Raw genomic sequence first — 16,821 nt, 5'->3', positions numbered from 1 at the left:
TCTGAAAGCTGCTGTAAGTGCAGGGGAGGTGATGAGAACGGGCAGCTGGGGGTGGTGTCAGAAAGAACCTTCCTGTACAGCGGTGACACAGATTTATGCTGGATTACAGTGCTCATCTCATCCCCAACTGGCAGGACCTGAGTCCCTGTGCACATTAGAGGCCTCTCCTGTTTTGATTCTCTCGTGCCTAGCAATGTGGGAGTTCTTGTTTACTTATCAGAAACAAAGCTGAAAAGAGAAGGGGAAGCTCAAGGCAGCCTCTGTTTCTGCAAACTGTCAATCTGGCCCCACTCACAGTTATAATCTACATTTTTCTTGGCTCCTACCCCTCATTTCTCAATGCAGCTTGCAAGGCTCCCCATTTTTGATGCTCCTGCATGGCATTACAGTACATAGAGGAGGCATTGGTCAAACCCTCTAGAACTCCATGTAAATTTTGTCCGAGTACCTACAGTGAAGGCAGGTTTGACGGGTCTCTCGTTCTTCCAAATACATGTTCAGGGCTCACTTGAGCTACTTGCAGAATAGAAGAGCAAAGCCCATCTCTCAGGGTATTTATAGATTGTTCATTGCTCAGGGAGATTTCCTTGTTAGCAGTCTCTTGCTAAACAAGGATAGTGCTTTTTGTCTTTTCTTACATTTAGTAAAGGAGAAAAGCTACTTGGCCCACCCTTCTTGAGAAGAAGCCTTTCTCAGTGAGTCACACTTGGCTTAGTTCCCCAGCCCAGTTCACAGAACACTGCCCACCCTTTCAGGGACCAAACTGCCCTACTCCCTTTGTGTGTTTTCTTTACATGAGAAGAGATTGCCACATGGTGGCAATTCACCTCCACTTTACAGCTGTATATACAAGTGCCTAACCCAGTCTGGATTCTTTTCCAAATATGTTTTCCTTCAGCCCTTCCTTTGCTCTTAGGAAACACTGGTGCTTCAATGTTAAAATTACTTATCCCTTGTTTTGTTTGTGGGGGTGTTTGTCCCTAGTCTACTCCCTCCCACTCCACAATGCTTGGGATGCCATTACTTTTTCCTTCCTGCTTCCAGCCTTCCTGCCAAAAGAGGATATTGGGACGGGTTTGGATTTTATGTAATCCTTGACTTTCTTAAAGTGCCTTGTACACTTTTCTTTAGAGGCATGAACAGAATGACCATAGGAACAGCTGAGGGATCAGGGAACCATGTCAGGACAGGTGCAGAGGGTTGAGGCAGGCTGCAAACCCATGCTCAGATCAGCTTCCTGCAACCCTCTCTCCTCAAACTGGCTTAGGGAACAAAGGAGGAACATTAACCCAGTCTATGCTGTTATACAATTGAAACCAAATAATTTCTAGAAGAAGTTTACAGTTACTTTCTAAAAAGGCAGCAAATGTAACACGAACTCTAACAATCACACTGTGAGGATGTTAACTCTTTGTTGACCTGAAATGTGCCCACAGCAGGGCCCCATTCCCTGCTGTCCCTCACATGCAGCTGCTCAGGGTCTGGTGCTCTTATCCTCTCACATCCCAAAAGAGCAACCACCCCCGAGGATGCTGCTTGCAAGTTGAACTGTAGCATTGAAGGAAAAGTATCTCACTCCACTGCACAAAAGCAGCAAGAAAGAGAGGATTCCTGGCACAGCAGGAAAGCCAAGATGTCCCTGGAGTAATTCCAAAGTCTTGCAGGCTGATGTATTTTTACAGCATCACAGAAACATGAGCTCTTGTTTTTCAAGAGTCCTGATTATAGGTTAGTGCCTTTTGTGCTTTCTTTGTGCTTTCTTTTAAATATGAATTTGTTAAGAAGTATTGAAACTGGCCTGTTACTGAGATTTGAGTGTGCCAACCTACCACTTTTTGTTGGCATATATGTTTAAAGCACTATTTTTCTTTGTACTGAATTTCATTCTTATATGGCTGAAGCAGATTTAGAAGTGTGAGTATTTGTTGAGCAATATTTAGGATGAAGCACCATTTTTTGCTATTTAAGCATCATAACAAACATATACTTAGCAGACATTCTGAATAAAATTCCATTGAATGGAGTTGTCCTCAGCTGTGATTTACATTTTTCATGGCAGATTTACTCCCCTGACAGAGAAAATTCAATATGTAGCTGCGTTTCTATTACAGATACAGTCTTCTGCTAGCCAACAGATAAGCTTTTTATCAGTGGCCATGCTGCTGTGGCACTGTTCTGGGCTGCTGCCAAGCTTTGCCATCCCTCTTTTCATGGGCAGATCAATGTGAAAATATTTGAAAACCCTAAATAATATAATAGCTACTTAAATACATGCTCAAAAAAACCCCAACCAAAACAGCACCAAACAAAATCAATTTCAAAACTCTTACACCTACATAATGTACCTAATGCAAATCTACAAACCCAAGGAGCACAGCTGCCATTTCCAAATCTCCCTGACCCATGGACCATATAGATCAGCTTTTCCTCTAAGCCACAGTGGCAGTCTGCCTTCCTATGCCTCTTTGCCACATCACCCCACAAACAGAATATGCAGTGTCAGCCCCAAGTGGAGCTGGTAATGTTGGGAAGATGAGTCTAGGTAAAGAACATGATGAAGAACAAGCAGACAGGAGAGATTACATTGTGCTCTGTTTTTTATTATGCATAGGAGCAATGCTGAGGTGTGTGGGGTGTGCAGCCACTGGTTAGAATCCAGCCTAAAATTCAGAGAGGGGCAGCAGGTGCAGCTGTGTTGTCCACTGTGGTTGCTGAGGGCATCCTCTGCTGATAATTGAGCACCCTGCGTTTTTAACAAGGCAGTGGAACTCTTCAGCTCACACTACCACACAAACTGCTGGCTTTAGCCCAAGCGCATTTCATCTTCTCTGCTCTTGTGAATATTTCTCTGTTCTCCTTCTTCAATAGAATAAGAACCTGTGGAGATAAGATCCTTTTTCTTCCCTGTTGCCCTTCAGATGAGAGGATGTGCGCTTGGAGTGATGCCCATTAGCGGAAGCGATGTTGGAATACTGGAATCAAAAAATTCCCCATGGAGAAACAGCAGTGGTAAAAGAAGAAAACTGAATAAAGTGAAGTGACCTTGGTGGACAGCTGTTGAAAGAAAAAAAAAATGAGAAAAGAAAGAAGGAAAAGGATCAGAAAATGGGTTAATATGTGAGGGCAATATAAAATATAAAAAAATACAAGAAAAGGAAAGAGAAGTCAACAAAAATGTCACAACAAGCAGAATGAAAAGGCATAAGAAATAAAGCTAGAGAGGAAAGATTAATCAAATCTTTCCTTTCTGCAGGGTTGTACCACAACTTGCCTTATGTTTTTTTTTAATGTAAATCTATAAGTAAACCTCATTGGCTTTTTTTTTCCCCACTGGTGGGATATAAAAGATGCTAATAAGTTCTTACAAAGGTTAATAGTTTAAGGGGATGATACTAGTAATACTGAAGTATTAAAATTAAGATCAAAGCTAGGACTGCCAGTGTAGGGTCTCTAGGTTATCCATACACTGCTACAGCTCTAACAGATTAAAGACTCGTTTGAACATAAAAAGATGAAAAATCATAAGGATCACAACCATTATAATAAAGCCTTGATTACAAAACATAGTAAAGGCTCAAGTATTTCAGGCTCACACCAAATAGTTCTTTCTGAATCATTTGATTAAAATCAGTGGAATCATCTTGGTGGGATATGTTCCTCACCAAGCGTAAGGATTTCCAAGGTCAGTCTGCTCAAGCTCAGTGACATTTTTCAACTCTTAAACCAGTTTCCATTCTGACTCCTGGCATAGTATGAGTTACAGTGATATTTTAACTGTTCACTTCCATCAGCAGCAACACAGTTATATAGAGAAATACTTTTTATAAGGAGAAGAATCTGTCCTGTGCGACCTGAACTCATCAGAGCACTAAATATTGCTAAGGTAGGTGCTACTTCCAGCAGCAGTCTCTGGTGCCATAGGGATGAAGGTTTCTGCACTGAAACTTTACAACTCCTTGGCAACAAGGGCTGCTCTGGGACCAGTAGGACAGGTAAATATGTGTAGCTCTGCCTGGTCTCAAAGCCATACCTCCCTTGGGCACTAGCATTTCAGACTCACTCAGCAGGTTAAAAAAGACTCAGAATGATGTAAAAGTCACACCACAGAAACAGAGAAGAACAGATCACCTTTTTAATCTCCATTTCAAATGTCACCTACTGTAGTGATACTCAGGTGAAGTCAGATTTGGGGAGAGAGGAATAGTTGTGTATGAAAAAGAATGTGCTTCTGAGATGGTTTCTTTTTTGCCATTTCCTGTGTCAAGTGCCAACAATAAATAAACTCTAGAGTAGGATTGGAAATAGATATGTAAAATTCAGTGTATTAGAACTCTGGAAATAGCAATCTGCAGCTAAAAAGCAGCTATAAAATGTAGCTGGTCAGGTTTGGTGTTCATACCTTTACATTTCCACCATTTTCCTGTGTGTCCTTTTTTTCTCTGATGTCTCAGACTGGATGCTACTATATGCATGTTACGATCACTGCCAGCTTCCACACAGGACAGGTAGAGAAAGAAGTCAAAGGTCCATGAAAAAGCTACCATGATTCATAATTACCTTTAGGATTTTGGCTTTCAACATAGACTTGAAATTTATTACTTGGATTACCCTATAGGTCTGCAAGAAATCTTTAGAGTACATCCACTCCTGCTGCTGACAGATGGTAGAGCAGAGAACAGCCACTATGAAGATAACAGTATTTCACCCACGGGTTTTTCTTACTATGTAGTAGCATAAGGTAGCTGTGAAATCAGTGGTGTTTCAGAACACTTCTTGCAGTACTGAGGTTTCTGGCTGGAGGTAGCCCAAACACACAGTCTAGAAACTCTCAATCTCAGCACAGGGGTCACATACAAGAAGAAGATACCTGGCCAGATGACAGGCAGGTTTATGTGGGTCATGGCTGTTTCTGCTATGTGCCAAACTTGCTGCTTTTCACCCTGAAATGGGGAACTACAAAACTTTAAAGCCCTTGAGTATTTTTTCCTTTCAGCTTGTCATGAAAGTGGCTGGGCAAGATACACAAAGGAACTCCAGAGAGGAAAGACTGAAAAAAATTTGAAGCTTTAATATATTCCTACTCTCTGACCCCATTCCTCCTTTTCTGTGCATCAACCATTTTAACAGTCTGGCAAAAGCAAACCCTGAAACTAGAAAACCCTTTCCTAACCAGTGTCACGAAACCCCTTGTCATTTACTGAGAAACGTTATGATGTTTTAATATGTTATCTCTTTTGATATTTTCTTTTTTAAAATTTCTTTTCATTCAATACCACTTAGTTCCTCATTTTGTAAACAGCTGTTCTGAAAAGACTAGTTTGCATTTAAAAAAAAAAAACCAAAACAAAAAATTAGTATCTACTTATAGAATTGAGCTTAATATGGTAGTGGCTGTTAAACAAGATTGACGAATAACAATAATAACAATCAGTGAAATCACTCTTACATATAATCTCTTCACTATGAAATAAACCAGTGCTACATCCACGCTAAGCATATGTAAACAAAACAGATGGGGGATTTCCCGCTGCTGGTTTCTTTCTTCTAAGGATGGTTATTTTCAGTTCATAAACTCTCAGCTGTCATTAATGATTTATCTTCGCAGCAGATTCCTGTTGGGGTCACAGGGCTGGGAGCTGGGGTGATGTGGCACGTCCCCTGCTCGCTGCGCTCTGCCGCCCCTGCCAGCCACAGCCCTCGTAGCCGGGGTTCGTTCTTCCCTTTTAACCCCTTTCTCATCCCTCCCTCTATCAATGCCTGACATTTTGTGTATCTTGGTCGTGCTCCAGCATGGTGAGAGCCGTGTGAAGGAGAGGCACTAGCTTAGTTTGTTGGCGAGCATCTTCCTTTAATTCGGGGACGGGAGAGAGGGCTACTAGAGATAACGAAACCCCGCCTGCGTTCAATCTGCTACCCAAACAATGGCTTTATTTAAACATATGAAGACATCTCTGTGTAGAGATCCTTTAAATAATGTTTTGGCCTTTTCCAGCCGTAGAGAGAGCGACCACTTTATTTGCTGGAAAGGGCTCTTCCCGCCCCTTCCTACTCCTGCCCTGCCTCCGCCCCCCGCCTCCCTTCCCCATATATTACTACTCTATGCCACACCAGCGTTACAACAGTCCGGGCGCGCTGCCTGCCCGCGGGCAGCCTTTCCCTGGCCCGAGCAGCCCGCGGCCGCCGGGCGGCTCCCGCGGCGCGGGCCGGCGCGGCCGTGCGGAGCTGTCTGCGCGCCGGGTGCTGAACCGCGCGGGACGGCGGCGGCGCCCGGAGCCCTCCCGGCCTCGCCCCGGCGCCCGGCGCGGAGGGAGGCGGCGGAGGGGGCGCCGCGGAGGATGGGGGGAGCCGGCGGCGACCCCGCGCCGCCCGCCTGAGGAGCCCGCGCACAAAGCCGCGCCGCGGCCATGGAAGAGGAGCTGAAGTGCCCGGTGTGCGGCTCGCTGTTCCGGGAGCCCATCATCCTGCCCTGCTCGCACAATGTCTGCCTGCCCTGCGCCCGCACCATCGCCGTGCAGACCCCGGAGAGCGAGCAGCACCTGCCGCCCCTGCTCCACTCTCGGGGCCCCGCGCCGCCCGCCGCCGCGCCGGGAGCGGGGCCGGGAGCGGCCGCGGGCTCCGCCGCCTGCCCGGACTCGGAGAGCGCGGCGGGCGGCGGCGGCGGGGACCACGCGGACAAGCTGAGCCTGCACAGCGAGACCGACAGCGGCTACGGCTCCTACACGCCCAGCCTCAAGTCCCCCAATGGCGTGCGGGTGCTGCCGCTGGTGCCCGCGCCCCCGGGGGCGGCCGCGGCTCCGCGGGGCGCCGGCCCCGCCAGCTCCTCCCTCACCTGCCCGCAGTGCCACCGGAGCGCGTCCCTGGACCAGCGCGGGCTCCGCGGCTTCCAGCGCAACCGGCTGCTGGAGGCCATCGTGCAGCGCTACCAGCAGGGCCGCGCCGCCGCCGCCGCCGCCGCCAAGTGCCAGCTGTGCGACCGCAGCCCGCCCGAGCCGGCCGCCGTGCTGTGCGAGCAGTGCGAGGTGCTGTACTGCGCCGCATGCCAGCTCCGCTGCCACCCGGCCCGCGGGCCCTTCGCCAAGCACCGCCTGGCCCCGCCGCCCGCTCACCTGGGCGCCCCCGGCGGCGGCGGGGACGGCGGCGGCGGGAAGGGGGCGGGCGGCGGCCGCAAGCTGCCGACGTGCGCCGAGCACGACCTGGAGAACTACAGCATGTACTGCGTGAGCTGCCGCAGCCCTGTCTGCTACCAGTGCTTGGAGGAGGGCAAGCACAGCAAGCACGACGTAAAGGCCCTGGGAGCCATGTGGAAGCAGCACAAGGTGAGTCCCGGCAGCCGGCTGGGAGCTGGGGCGATGCCCAGAGCTGGGGTGATGCTCAGCACTGCGGTTTGTTCATCCCAGTGCCCCAACGGTGGGTGCAGTTTGTGGGACATGAGGTCCTTCGTGTCCACCATGCTCTCAGACTTTTCTCCCTTCAGAATGGTGCTCATAGGTTTTTGGCCCTTCCTGACTTCCTGCTGACCCCGCAGCCTCTGCTGAGGGTTGGAAAACCCAGACTCCCTCTCATGTTGGCCTCACCTAGACCAGTGAGGTCTCAGGCAGATAGCTGGAATTAGCAAGTCCATCTCACCAACTTGTTTGCCTTCCACAGGGTCCTTGGCCATCCTGTCCTCAGCTTTCCCATGCTCTCACAGTGGCAGCAGCTACCTGTGCGGTGACAGGGTGGTTGTTCCTTCTTTTCACCACCTCTCTTTCATCCAGGACTCTGCAAGCTGTTACAACTGTATGTCAATGAGGGAGAGTGGCCCACACCCACCCAAATGTTTTAGACAAGAAAGGGTGGTACCGATGATCATGGACACTGGGTGTTCTGCTGGGTCTTAAAGAGGTCTCTTCCCACTCAGTTCCCAAAGAAGCTAGGAGTAATGGCTTGGAAGGGCTTTCATGATACAAAGATAAATAAGGAATTGTAGATGGGGACTAGGGACAAGTAAAGTTTTTTCTGATTCATGTATTGTCACTGTGTGATTCATGCTTCCCTGCAAGTGATGCTCCTTACCCCTCCCTGGATTCCTTTGTGGAGAGGTCAGAGCCACTTGCTTAGCTACACAGGAGTTTAGTGAGGTCTGGTGGAGCTGGTGGGTCACTTGGTCATGCTTTCCTTGCTAAAAATAAGGCTTTGCAACCATGTGAATAAAGAGCAAGACATAGCCTTAGAAGTTAAAAAATATGTGTGAAGCTAGTTCTTTCTTGCTGAGAATGATGGACCCTGGAAAAATGATTAGTTCATATGTATGAACTTAGAGAGGGGACTTCAATACCTGAGAGCTGAGGACATTCCTTTGGAGCTTCCTGCTGTATTGCGGTTAAAGGATTTCTCCCACAGCTATGCAAAGAGAACTTGACCAGATCTGCTGGCTGTAGGATTCCCTTCTTTTTACTCTCTGCTTGCAGCTAGCAGTAAAGAAAGCACAGAGAGATCCTTTCAGAAAACGTCAAAATCAAAACTAGTGCCATCACCCTCACCCATGGAGTGATTGAGCACAAGATTGGCTGAAGTATTTGGCAAGACAAAAAAATTGCTTTCTATTTTAAGATCCAAAGATGTCTCTTGGGGTGACCTGCATTGTTTATCCATCCAAGAAGAAAGACAAACTTCTTCTGGAGGTGTTTCAGTTTAAATGTTCTGCCAGCAGCTCAGCCATCATTACTCTCTAACACGATGAGTGTTTGTACAGAGAAGTTCTCTTGGCCGGGAAGCAGCAGATTAAACATTTGCAGCTGCTGTTCATATATCCCAGTGTCAAAATACACTTCTAAGCAGAATTGTTCTGATGAGCAGGGTCTGAATTTGCAGTTCAATGTTTGGGAGAGATCAGCTTGTGATGTAGTATGGTCTACCTTGAGTTAAAACTGATGTCTTTTGGAACATGACAAGTCCAGTGTAATCAAAATTCAGAATCAGTTATTTTCTCTCTTTCTTACTGTCAAATGTGGAAAAAAACCCAAAAACTTTTGGCTTGTATTTTTACTGCATTTTTTTTCTGCGACTGAGGTATCATGGAACATGATTTTTCTCTTGATTTGCATATTCAATCAATGTCAAAATTCTAACGAAAAGAAACCCTGAAATTACATGATTTGGGGACTCTGAAATTATGCTCCTGTAAATATTATATTTTCCAGAAAAATGTGCTTGGCACAAAATAAATATAATGGAACTGTATAGCCAGGCAGCTTAAATTATCATCTCACATTCATTCAGATAAATTGTTTTGGAATTAGATACTTCTGCTTAGAAATAGTTCTTTGATACAGCAATTTCTACAAGTTTATTACCTGCAGTTACTTTGGCCAAACCATAAATTACTTACATTGGCTGGTATGCCAAACATAATTTAAGGCTTATGTGTTCTCTCCAGATGCTCCAGGCATATCTGGTAGAGGCAGCTGAAAGGTTTGTTCTTAGACCAAGAAGCCTTCCTTGTGTTAGCCCTTTGTTTGCCTCCTCCTTTGTCTGGGTCTTATTACAGTGACTAGTGGCAAATTACAGAGTGTATAATCTTGTCCAGGAAGTGCTGCAGGCCATGCAAAGAAATGTGCACTCACCCTCAGCTGCACTGCTGATCCCAAAGCTGTACTGGACTGGTTGGCCCCTGTTAGTGGTGCAGGTTCCCCATTGCACTGCTGTGTGTAACTTGTCCTACAGACAAAGTAAAATTGGTGTAAAATAAGAACAAGTCTTCAATGGCACAAATCTATGAAAATCCCCTGGTTTAGCTGGACTTCATTATATGCACTTGCCTAAAAAGTGCATCTGGACCAGCAGTTCAAGGTTATTAACAAAACTCTTAGTCTTCTGTTGAAGTTTAATCCTTTCATGTCTTCTTAGCAAGTATAGTGGTATTGTAATCACATTTAGGTAGGTCTTCTGACCTATGAATATGAGGAATGATGGGGGGCACATTTCAGTTCTGCCCAAGGGCAGTCAGGCAAGTGTAGGAGTCCACATGCCTGCTTTTATTTCCTGACCTAAAGACTTGTGTTCCCAAAAACATGTGGGCTTTGTGCAAATTCAACACCAGGACAAGCTTGTCTAATCAATAGTTAATCTGCTGCTAAAGAAAGATTGAGGGAAGACAAGCTAAATGAGCATGAGCTGTTTGGTTGAAAAAGGACATGGCCATTATCTGGTTCATTTTCTGAAATCAGAGGTCTTCCCTGCCCATTTGGGTTCAATTACTTACCCTTGTGATCTCTGTGTTCCTGTAATTGGTGGAAATAGAAACTTGGTATCCATCTCCAGCCCTCAGATTATTGGTTGCAATACCAGGTATTAAAGTAAGGATAACACCAGCTGGAATACCGTTTGTCAGGAGTTATTAATTGTCCCAGTCAATGGAGCTTGTTACATCTCCGTTTGGCTTAAAATAAATATTTCTGCGGTATGAAAGATTGCTTTGGCTGTACAGGGCATTTTTTATGGCTTGGTTGGTTTACTGAGGGCTTAGTCATATAGCTCCACTTGATTTCAATGAAAGGTACATGACTAAATTCCTCTGATTTGCAAGGTATCTTTTAGAAATGTTTGGAAAAACAAAGCTATTATCTCTAAGTGGGTTTCACAAATGGAAATCTGGTCTTCTACTCTGCTTCATGCTGCAGTCGAGTTAATGCAACCACAGGTTTTAATGAACAGATCAATTTGCTTATGAGCCCTTTAGACAGTGACATGGCTGAGATTCTGTTGCAGCTCTCTGCGGTGGGAGTGTGCCAGGAGCCAGGAGTGACTGCCCATTGCCATTGGTATATATGCTGCTTACAATTCACCTGTGGTGGTTTTCTGCAGCTGCTATGATGGCCACAGACTGGTTTTGTCTCTTCTGATCTGGTGAAATGCACTTTGAGGGCTGGGGCAGATGTTGGGAAAGTGGAGGTTTTACTTTTGTCGGGACCAACTGTTGTTTTTGATTTGAAAGAATGGAACCCTTGACTCCCTGGTACAATTTGGTCAGGACAGTCAATGGCAGAGAATATAGTGTTTCTGCCACCTATTTTTTTCTTGCTTACACCTCAGCTGCTTTGTTGTGTTCTGTTTTAAACTTGTTCTGTGTCATCTTGACAAATCAGAGGCTCAGATGTACCCTGTGAGTGGGACAGAAAGTGTGATCAAAAAAGGTGGGCTTCAAACTTTGGCAAACATGATCAGTCTGTGCTGAGCTGACCTCAAGTCTTGATTGCCTGATCTTGCAGAAAACAGAGATTTTTTTCGTGGACCTGGAGTTTGCTTCTGTGGCCTCCTGTAGTGTTAATATCAAACATAATCGTTTCAGGTTTTCGTGCATTAACAAGGGTTTGTGTAGGAAAATAGCAAAGATTTAAATATTGAGAAACAGGCATAATAATGTGCCTTCCCTTTACATTTGTTACAAATGAATTTTGTAAAGCATATTCTCATTTTGATTTTAGCACTAATGTGCTTTCAAGGGGCCACCTTCCAGCCTCTTGTTCCCCCAGTCTTACATACTTTCAGGGTTGCTCTATCCCAGGTGCAGAACCTTGCAATGACATCAGCCAGCTCTTTGAGTACACTTAGTGAATTCTGTTGGGACTCCTAGACTTACAGGGATCTGTCTACAGTAGCATATCTTGCAGAAATTTGGGGTTAACTGGGTGTTAATCATTCTTACAGTCATAGTCCTCCATCTCAGGGCACTGGGACCCCAAAATGCATCACTGGGTCTGCCAGGGGCAAAACCACTCTTTCCTTCCTGTCCTCAAAGTTCATTGATAAGCCTCTGGTTCTGCTTAGAGATATCAGGTGTTAGATGAGGAAAGGGAAGTTCAGGCCTGGAGGGTGGACTTAAAAAAGATATATTCTATGTGCCTTACTGGTCAAAAGTTAGAGGAAGGGTTTTCCCCAGCTTTTGCAGAAATATTCACCCATTTGTTGAGTTGGAGCATAGGAAACTGGAGCCCCAAAGGGACATTACTATGAAGTCTGAGAAGACAGATTTGTCTTTAAAGTCCTAGTGTATCTCAGGTTTAGTAGGATCTACCACATTTATAAAGATTTCAGACTTGGATGAAAAAGAAGTGTCATTTTGGAAAGCACTTGGGGATTTTTCAGCATGACAGATTCTACTGTGTAAGTGTAAGACTACTACCTCCTTATGCATGTGGGTAGCTGTTTTATAAAAAGGTGTTTGACTTACCAAGTTACTGCAATAAAGTGGAATGTGCAGACACAATACTTGACTGCCCCCACATGCATATTTCACCCTCATTATATCTGATTACAGTAAAAATCTTAACTATTCTCTTCTAGCACAAACACTTTGTGGAATTAAGCCTACATGCAAACCTTTTGGCACATTATTAATCATCAAATCCAAGGATTACTAAGAAAAACATTTGCATTTTATCACTTTTTCTTTTTTCTCCTCCTTTTTTCTCTCTTGCAGGCGCAGCTGTCTCAGGCTTTAAATGGTGTTTCAGATAAAGCAAAGGAAGCTAAAGAATTTTTGGTTCAGCTGAAAAATTTATTGCAGCAGATCCAGGTAACTGTAAAATATTATCTGTTTTGATAATAAGTAATCAATAGAACTGAGTGAATAATTTATTTGATGACTTTGTCTCCTATGCTACTCTCATCTTTCCTGGAATCATCTGACCTTCCTTTAATGGATTTGCTAGGTAAAATTATTCATCAAATAATGCCCACAAGCCCCCTCTTAGCTTCTAGATTGTTTGCTGTTTGTTGCAAAAAGCTGATACTCAATACTGTACATCTGAGCTGTATTGATTAGTGTTTGATTTAATCCATTAGTCATGCTTCTAGGCTCTTCCCTGACTGCAATTGCTTGAATTTGGCATTTAGGATAAATTCTCATTTTAACACATTCAAAATTTACTGCTAGCTTTTCATCTTACATTTCCTAAAAATGCAAAAATTTCTGAAAAAAAATCCAGTCAGCCTGCCTATTAGAGTGTTTGTAAGAATGTCCTATACATACTCCAAAATAGAGGAATATTCTACTAAAAAAAAAAAGAAGTAACTACTGCTAAATAAATGTGTCATTTATTGGAGGGTAAGTTATTTTCATGCCTGTAATTGTCCAGATTTAATAGTCAGAAAAAGAGCTCATAGTGAGTGCAGTAATTGAGGGCACAAACCCAAAATGAAACAAGCCTTAATTTCAATCAAATTTAGACTCACCAGTGCTGGAGGTCAGATGATCCTCAAGGTCCTTCTCACCCTGTGGAATGTACCTGGAAATGTGCCACTCTAGTTTGAGCTGCACAGTGTCCAGGAGGGGACACTTGTTTTCCGCTGCAGCAATGCTCAACAGCGATGGGATATGCATCACCTGCTCTTCAGTAGCCCACTCTGCTGCTTTCTCATCTTTCATCAAGTCCTGTGCTTGTTAGTAACAGAAAACCAAAGCAGAAATTCAAAAAGTTTATTATTTAGTCATTAAAGTATTCCACTTAAAACCTCAGAGCATGAATTCGTACAAGAGATGCCCAAGCTCTTGGGCTGCCTCAGGGCAGCCTAACAATGCACCTTCACAGTCTCCCACAGCCATGTGGGGAAGGGAGCGCACCAAAATGAGAAACTGGTAAAATTAAGGGTTATTTAATTGAAAGAAACCAGTGCAAGTCGCTGACTGGCACTTGTAAAGTGCTGTATTTTGGCTAGAGTGTGATGTTTTTCTCAGCTGACTTACCCATTTAACAATTATGTAGCTCACATAGTTATGTAGTCTATTCATTTAGACTTCTTTCACTGTCCAAGGAGAAAAGACAGGCACCTCTAGAGAGCATTTCTTCTTGTAGGTATGAACAGCTATTTTAGGATGGGCTAACCCATCCAAAACAGTAGTTTATCACCAATCTTTTTTGAGTCATCTAGCTCCATTACAAATGTATTTTTCCCTCCTGAAACCTAGAAGTGGCCTATTATGACTATTTATGAGTATGCTGTAAAATCCTTTAATATGTTTCAATAAAATCACTGCCAAATTGCTCTGCATAAGGGAGCTGCTACAGTTGGATCAAAAGACCAAGCCATTTATTTGATGCTGCTCATTGCTTAAAATGCTAGAGGAGAGCTCAGAAGAGGAAACTACATCCAGCAGTATCCTCTACATTTAGCCAAGTCTGGGCACAAGTCTGAATCTGACCCTCACGTGTTCATCCTGGGCCTGAATGAAACATCAAATTTCAGCAAATCAAAATGGCAGGACTAATCAGCAGCATATTGTATTCCTAAGTAAAACAAGGCTGGAACACGGCTCCAAGATGATCACCCACACACTTTAACCCTTAAGGAGCTCCCTGGAATGGTTTTCTCCCTTGACAATTTGCACTCCTCTCATGCGATGTTCGAGCTGCCTTTGATGCTAGCACATAGCAGGGAATGCTCCTGGTAGTCAGCTTTGGTACAACCACAATCTTCAAGGGGAAAGGGTTTAGATGTGTCATGAGCCAGTCTGTGCCTTTTAACATTTGGACAAAAACCAGTTCTTGTACTGTTACTTTGTGGGGGAACAGATGTAGCCTTTGTGCATGGGTTTATCGCCAGACACACATATCTCAGAGCAGGCTATTTACAGCAGAAATCTTATGATGGTTGCTGCACTCGCATATGGGCATTTACCCCTCAGCAAAAATGTATTTTAGTAATACTTTTACACAAAGGAGAAAGAAATATGCAGAATTTATTATCCAGTCTCAATTTGCTGTGGACCAGGCAGCCATCCACACTCTTTATTTCCTCTCTGATTTTGCCAGAGCTACCAGGAACCATGCTTTCATCTTACCTGGGGTAATTTGCAAATTTGTAATCTATTTTTCCTTTCCCTGCTTTGCAGATCTGATGTTTCCCCCATTTTTTTCCTGCCTTTCTCTTCTCTGAGGTCACTTTTATATCTCTTGGTCTTTTCTTTTCAGATACTCATTGCTCCTGTTGCTTCCTTGCTTCTCCTTGTTGCTGTCATGATCTGATTTTCCCATTTTCCCATCTGCTGTAACAATTTCATACTTTCTCACTTGAAGGAGGCATATCGCCAAACACCCGTTTGATGCGTGAGCAGAAAACGAGGAGAGAAATGATGCACTACAGCCACCGACTGATTCAGGCTCTGTGCACAAACCAGCACTTCAGCTGTAATGGGATGGAAATGGGCTTAAGGGGGAGCTGGTGTGATACCCAGCCCAGGAGGGAGAGATGCAGACAGGAAGAGTCCAAGACAAACCTGTGAGCAGGAGCTGAGCCGTCTGGTGTCTCCCCACCCCCAGATAAACCCCCACCCACATCTCACCAGCAGGTCTGGGACTGCAGTGGGGGCTTCTCAGGGAACACTGACCCTGCATTCATCAGCTGGAGAACGGGATGCACGGGACACAGTGAGGGAAGGGAGTACAGTGCTGGAAAATTTGAACTCAAAATAAGGAAGACAAAGCAAATGAGTAGGAAGCAAAAGAGCTAAGAGATAGTAATGAGTTAGGGGAGTACAATGTCTTAGCAAAGAAGTGCTTCTCCTTCAGTACATGTTTAAAATTTTCTCACATTTAGGATGTTTTTTTCTTTTTTAAATTGGGGTATCTGGTAGGAAAGCTCATAACACACCTAAACATCTCCTTGGAAGAGGATCTTGAAAATTTTCTCCTTCTAGTCTCATGAGCAGAGGAGGTGAGGGAGAGTCTTCCTTTGAACGGGTACTACAGAAGCAGTTCCAGGGATTTATTAATGCTAAATTTTTCCCAGAGCCTACTAAAGGCTCAGTGTTGTATACCTCATGCTGGTTTCTGCCTAGCAAAGAATTTTACCATAATGTGAATAGAAAGTTGTCTCTTTTTTTAAAAGCTAATCAAGTACATAGCTCCACTGCCAAGTGCTAGCTATTTTAAAAAAGTACTCGAAGCAAACCTTAGGGCTTTGTACCTCATTAATTTCCTTGTAATAAGCCAGTAGACCAGATTCTGGTCCATAATTCTGTTCTAATTGCTGTGGTACAGAGCCAGTGATTTCAAAGTTGCTACAGTGGGATAATTAAAACAGATTGGAGCAGAATCCTCTTATGTATGTATGCACTCTGTATGTTACACTTAGCATTTATGTTATGTTGTACTACATCTGTCGTCAGGAAAGTGCCAGTAAATCATGGTTTTGAATAAGATCATTTGTGGCATGGCATGTTACTGTTTCATTTTGCAGCATGAAGCTATTAGTGGTACAGCTGTAATGAAATCAGAAAGGCAACAAAAATGCTGAGGGTCTTGAAAGGTAATCTTTTCTGAACAGAAAAGCAGGTATGAGCAGTAGCTTAAGCTGCAAACTGTGCTTTCTTTGATGGGTATGACTGTGTCGTTGTTGTAGGAGAACGGGCTGGATTACGAAGCCTGTCTCGTGGCTCAGTGCGATGCCTTGGTGGACGCATTAACACGGCAAAAGGCAAAACTGCTCACAAAGGTCACCAAGGAACGCGAGCACAAGCTGAAGGTGAGCACTCCTCTCATCAGCTCAGCACAGCTGCTGATAGGTACCTGGCGTGGTCTGTCAAGTTGCCCAACCCTTTACACCATGAAATCTCCTGGTGACCAAATTCTAATGTTCCTTTAGCCAGTTCCAGTTCAGCAGTTTCATGGAACTGTGTCTATGCACATTAAATTATGGATATACTTCAGCAGTTTGTTGAATCAGGCCATCAATCTTTATTTATCTGATGGTTTGGGGCTATCTATTGAGATGTGCTTATCATCAAAACCTGTGTGTGGTGTGGATTTTGGCACCTTATGCCCAAGTAAACAGTTATGATTT

At 44.4% G+C, this 16,821-nt stretch overlaps 1 protein-coding gene and 1 long non-coding RNA gene across 3 annotated transcripts in view; one reads left to right on the top strand and one right to left on the bottom strand.

Annotated features, from left to right (window-relative positions):
• Positions 1-2,579: 2,579 nt before the first annotated feature.
• Positions 2,580-6,943, bottom strand: LOC144246058 (uncharacterized). The gene is made up of 2 exons (XR_013339709.1): positions 6,830-6,943; positions 2,580-3,054 (listed from the first exon to the last, which is right to left on the bottom strand). It is a non-coding gene; the product is annotated as an uncharacterized LOC144246058 (long non-coding RNA).
• TRIM67 (tripartite motif containing 67) overlaps positions 6,372-16,821 on the top strand; it is a 40,172-nt gene continuing 29,722 nt past the window's right edge. Inside the window, exons 1-3 of one of the 2 annotated variants that reach the window (XM_021527157.2) lie at positions 6,372-7,316; positions 12,461-12,556; positions 16,381-16,503. In XM_021527157.2, the coding sequence (XP_021382832.1) occupies positions 6,405-7,316; positions 12,461-12,556; positions 16,381-16,503 (1,131 nt within the window). In that variant the 5' untranslated portion in view covers positions 6,372-6,404. The remainder of the gene's footprint in view (positions 7,317-12,460; positions 12,557-16,380; positions 16,504-16,821) is intronic. The other variant, XM_021527158.2, reaches the window with a different exon arrangement.

This window comes from Lonchura striata, chromosome 3 (genome assembly GCF_046129695.1).
Source record: "Lonchura striata isolate bLonStr1 chromosome 3, bLonStr1.mat, whole genome shotgun sequence".
In the NCBI taxonomy this organism is placed as follows: domain Eukaryota; kingdom Metazoa; phylum Chordata; class Aves; order Passeriformes; family Estrildidae; genus Lonchura; species Lonchura striata.
This window is presented reverse-complemented; position numbering and strand designations above follow the sequence as displayed.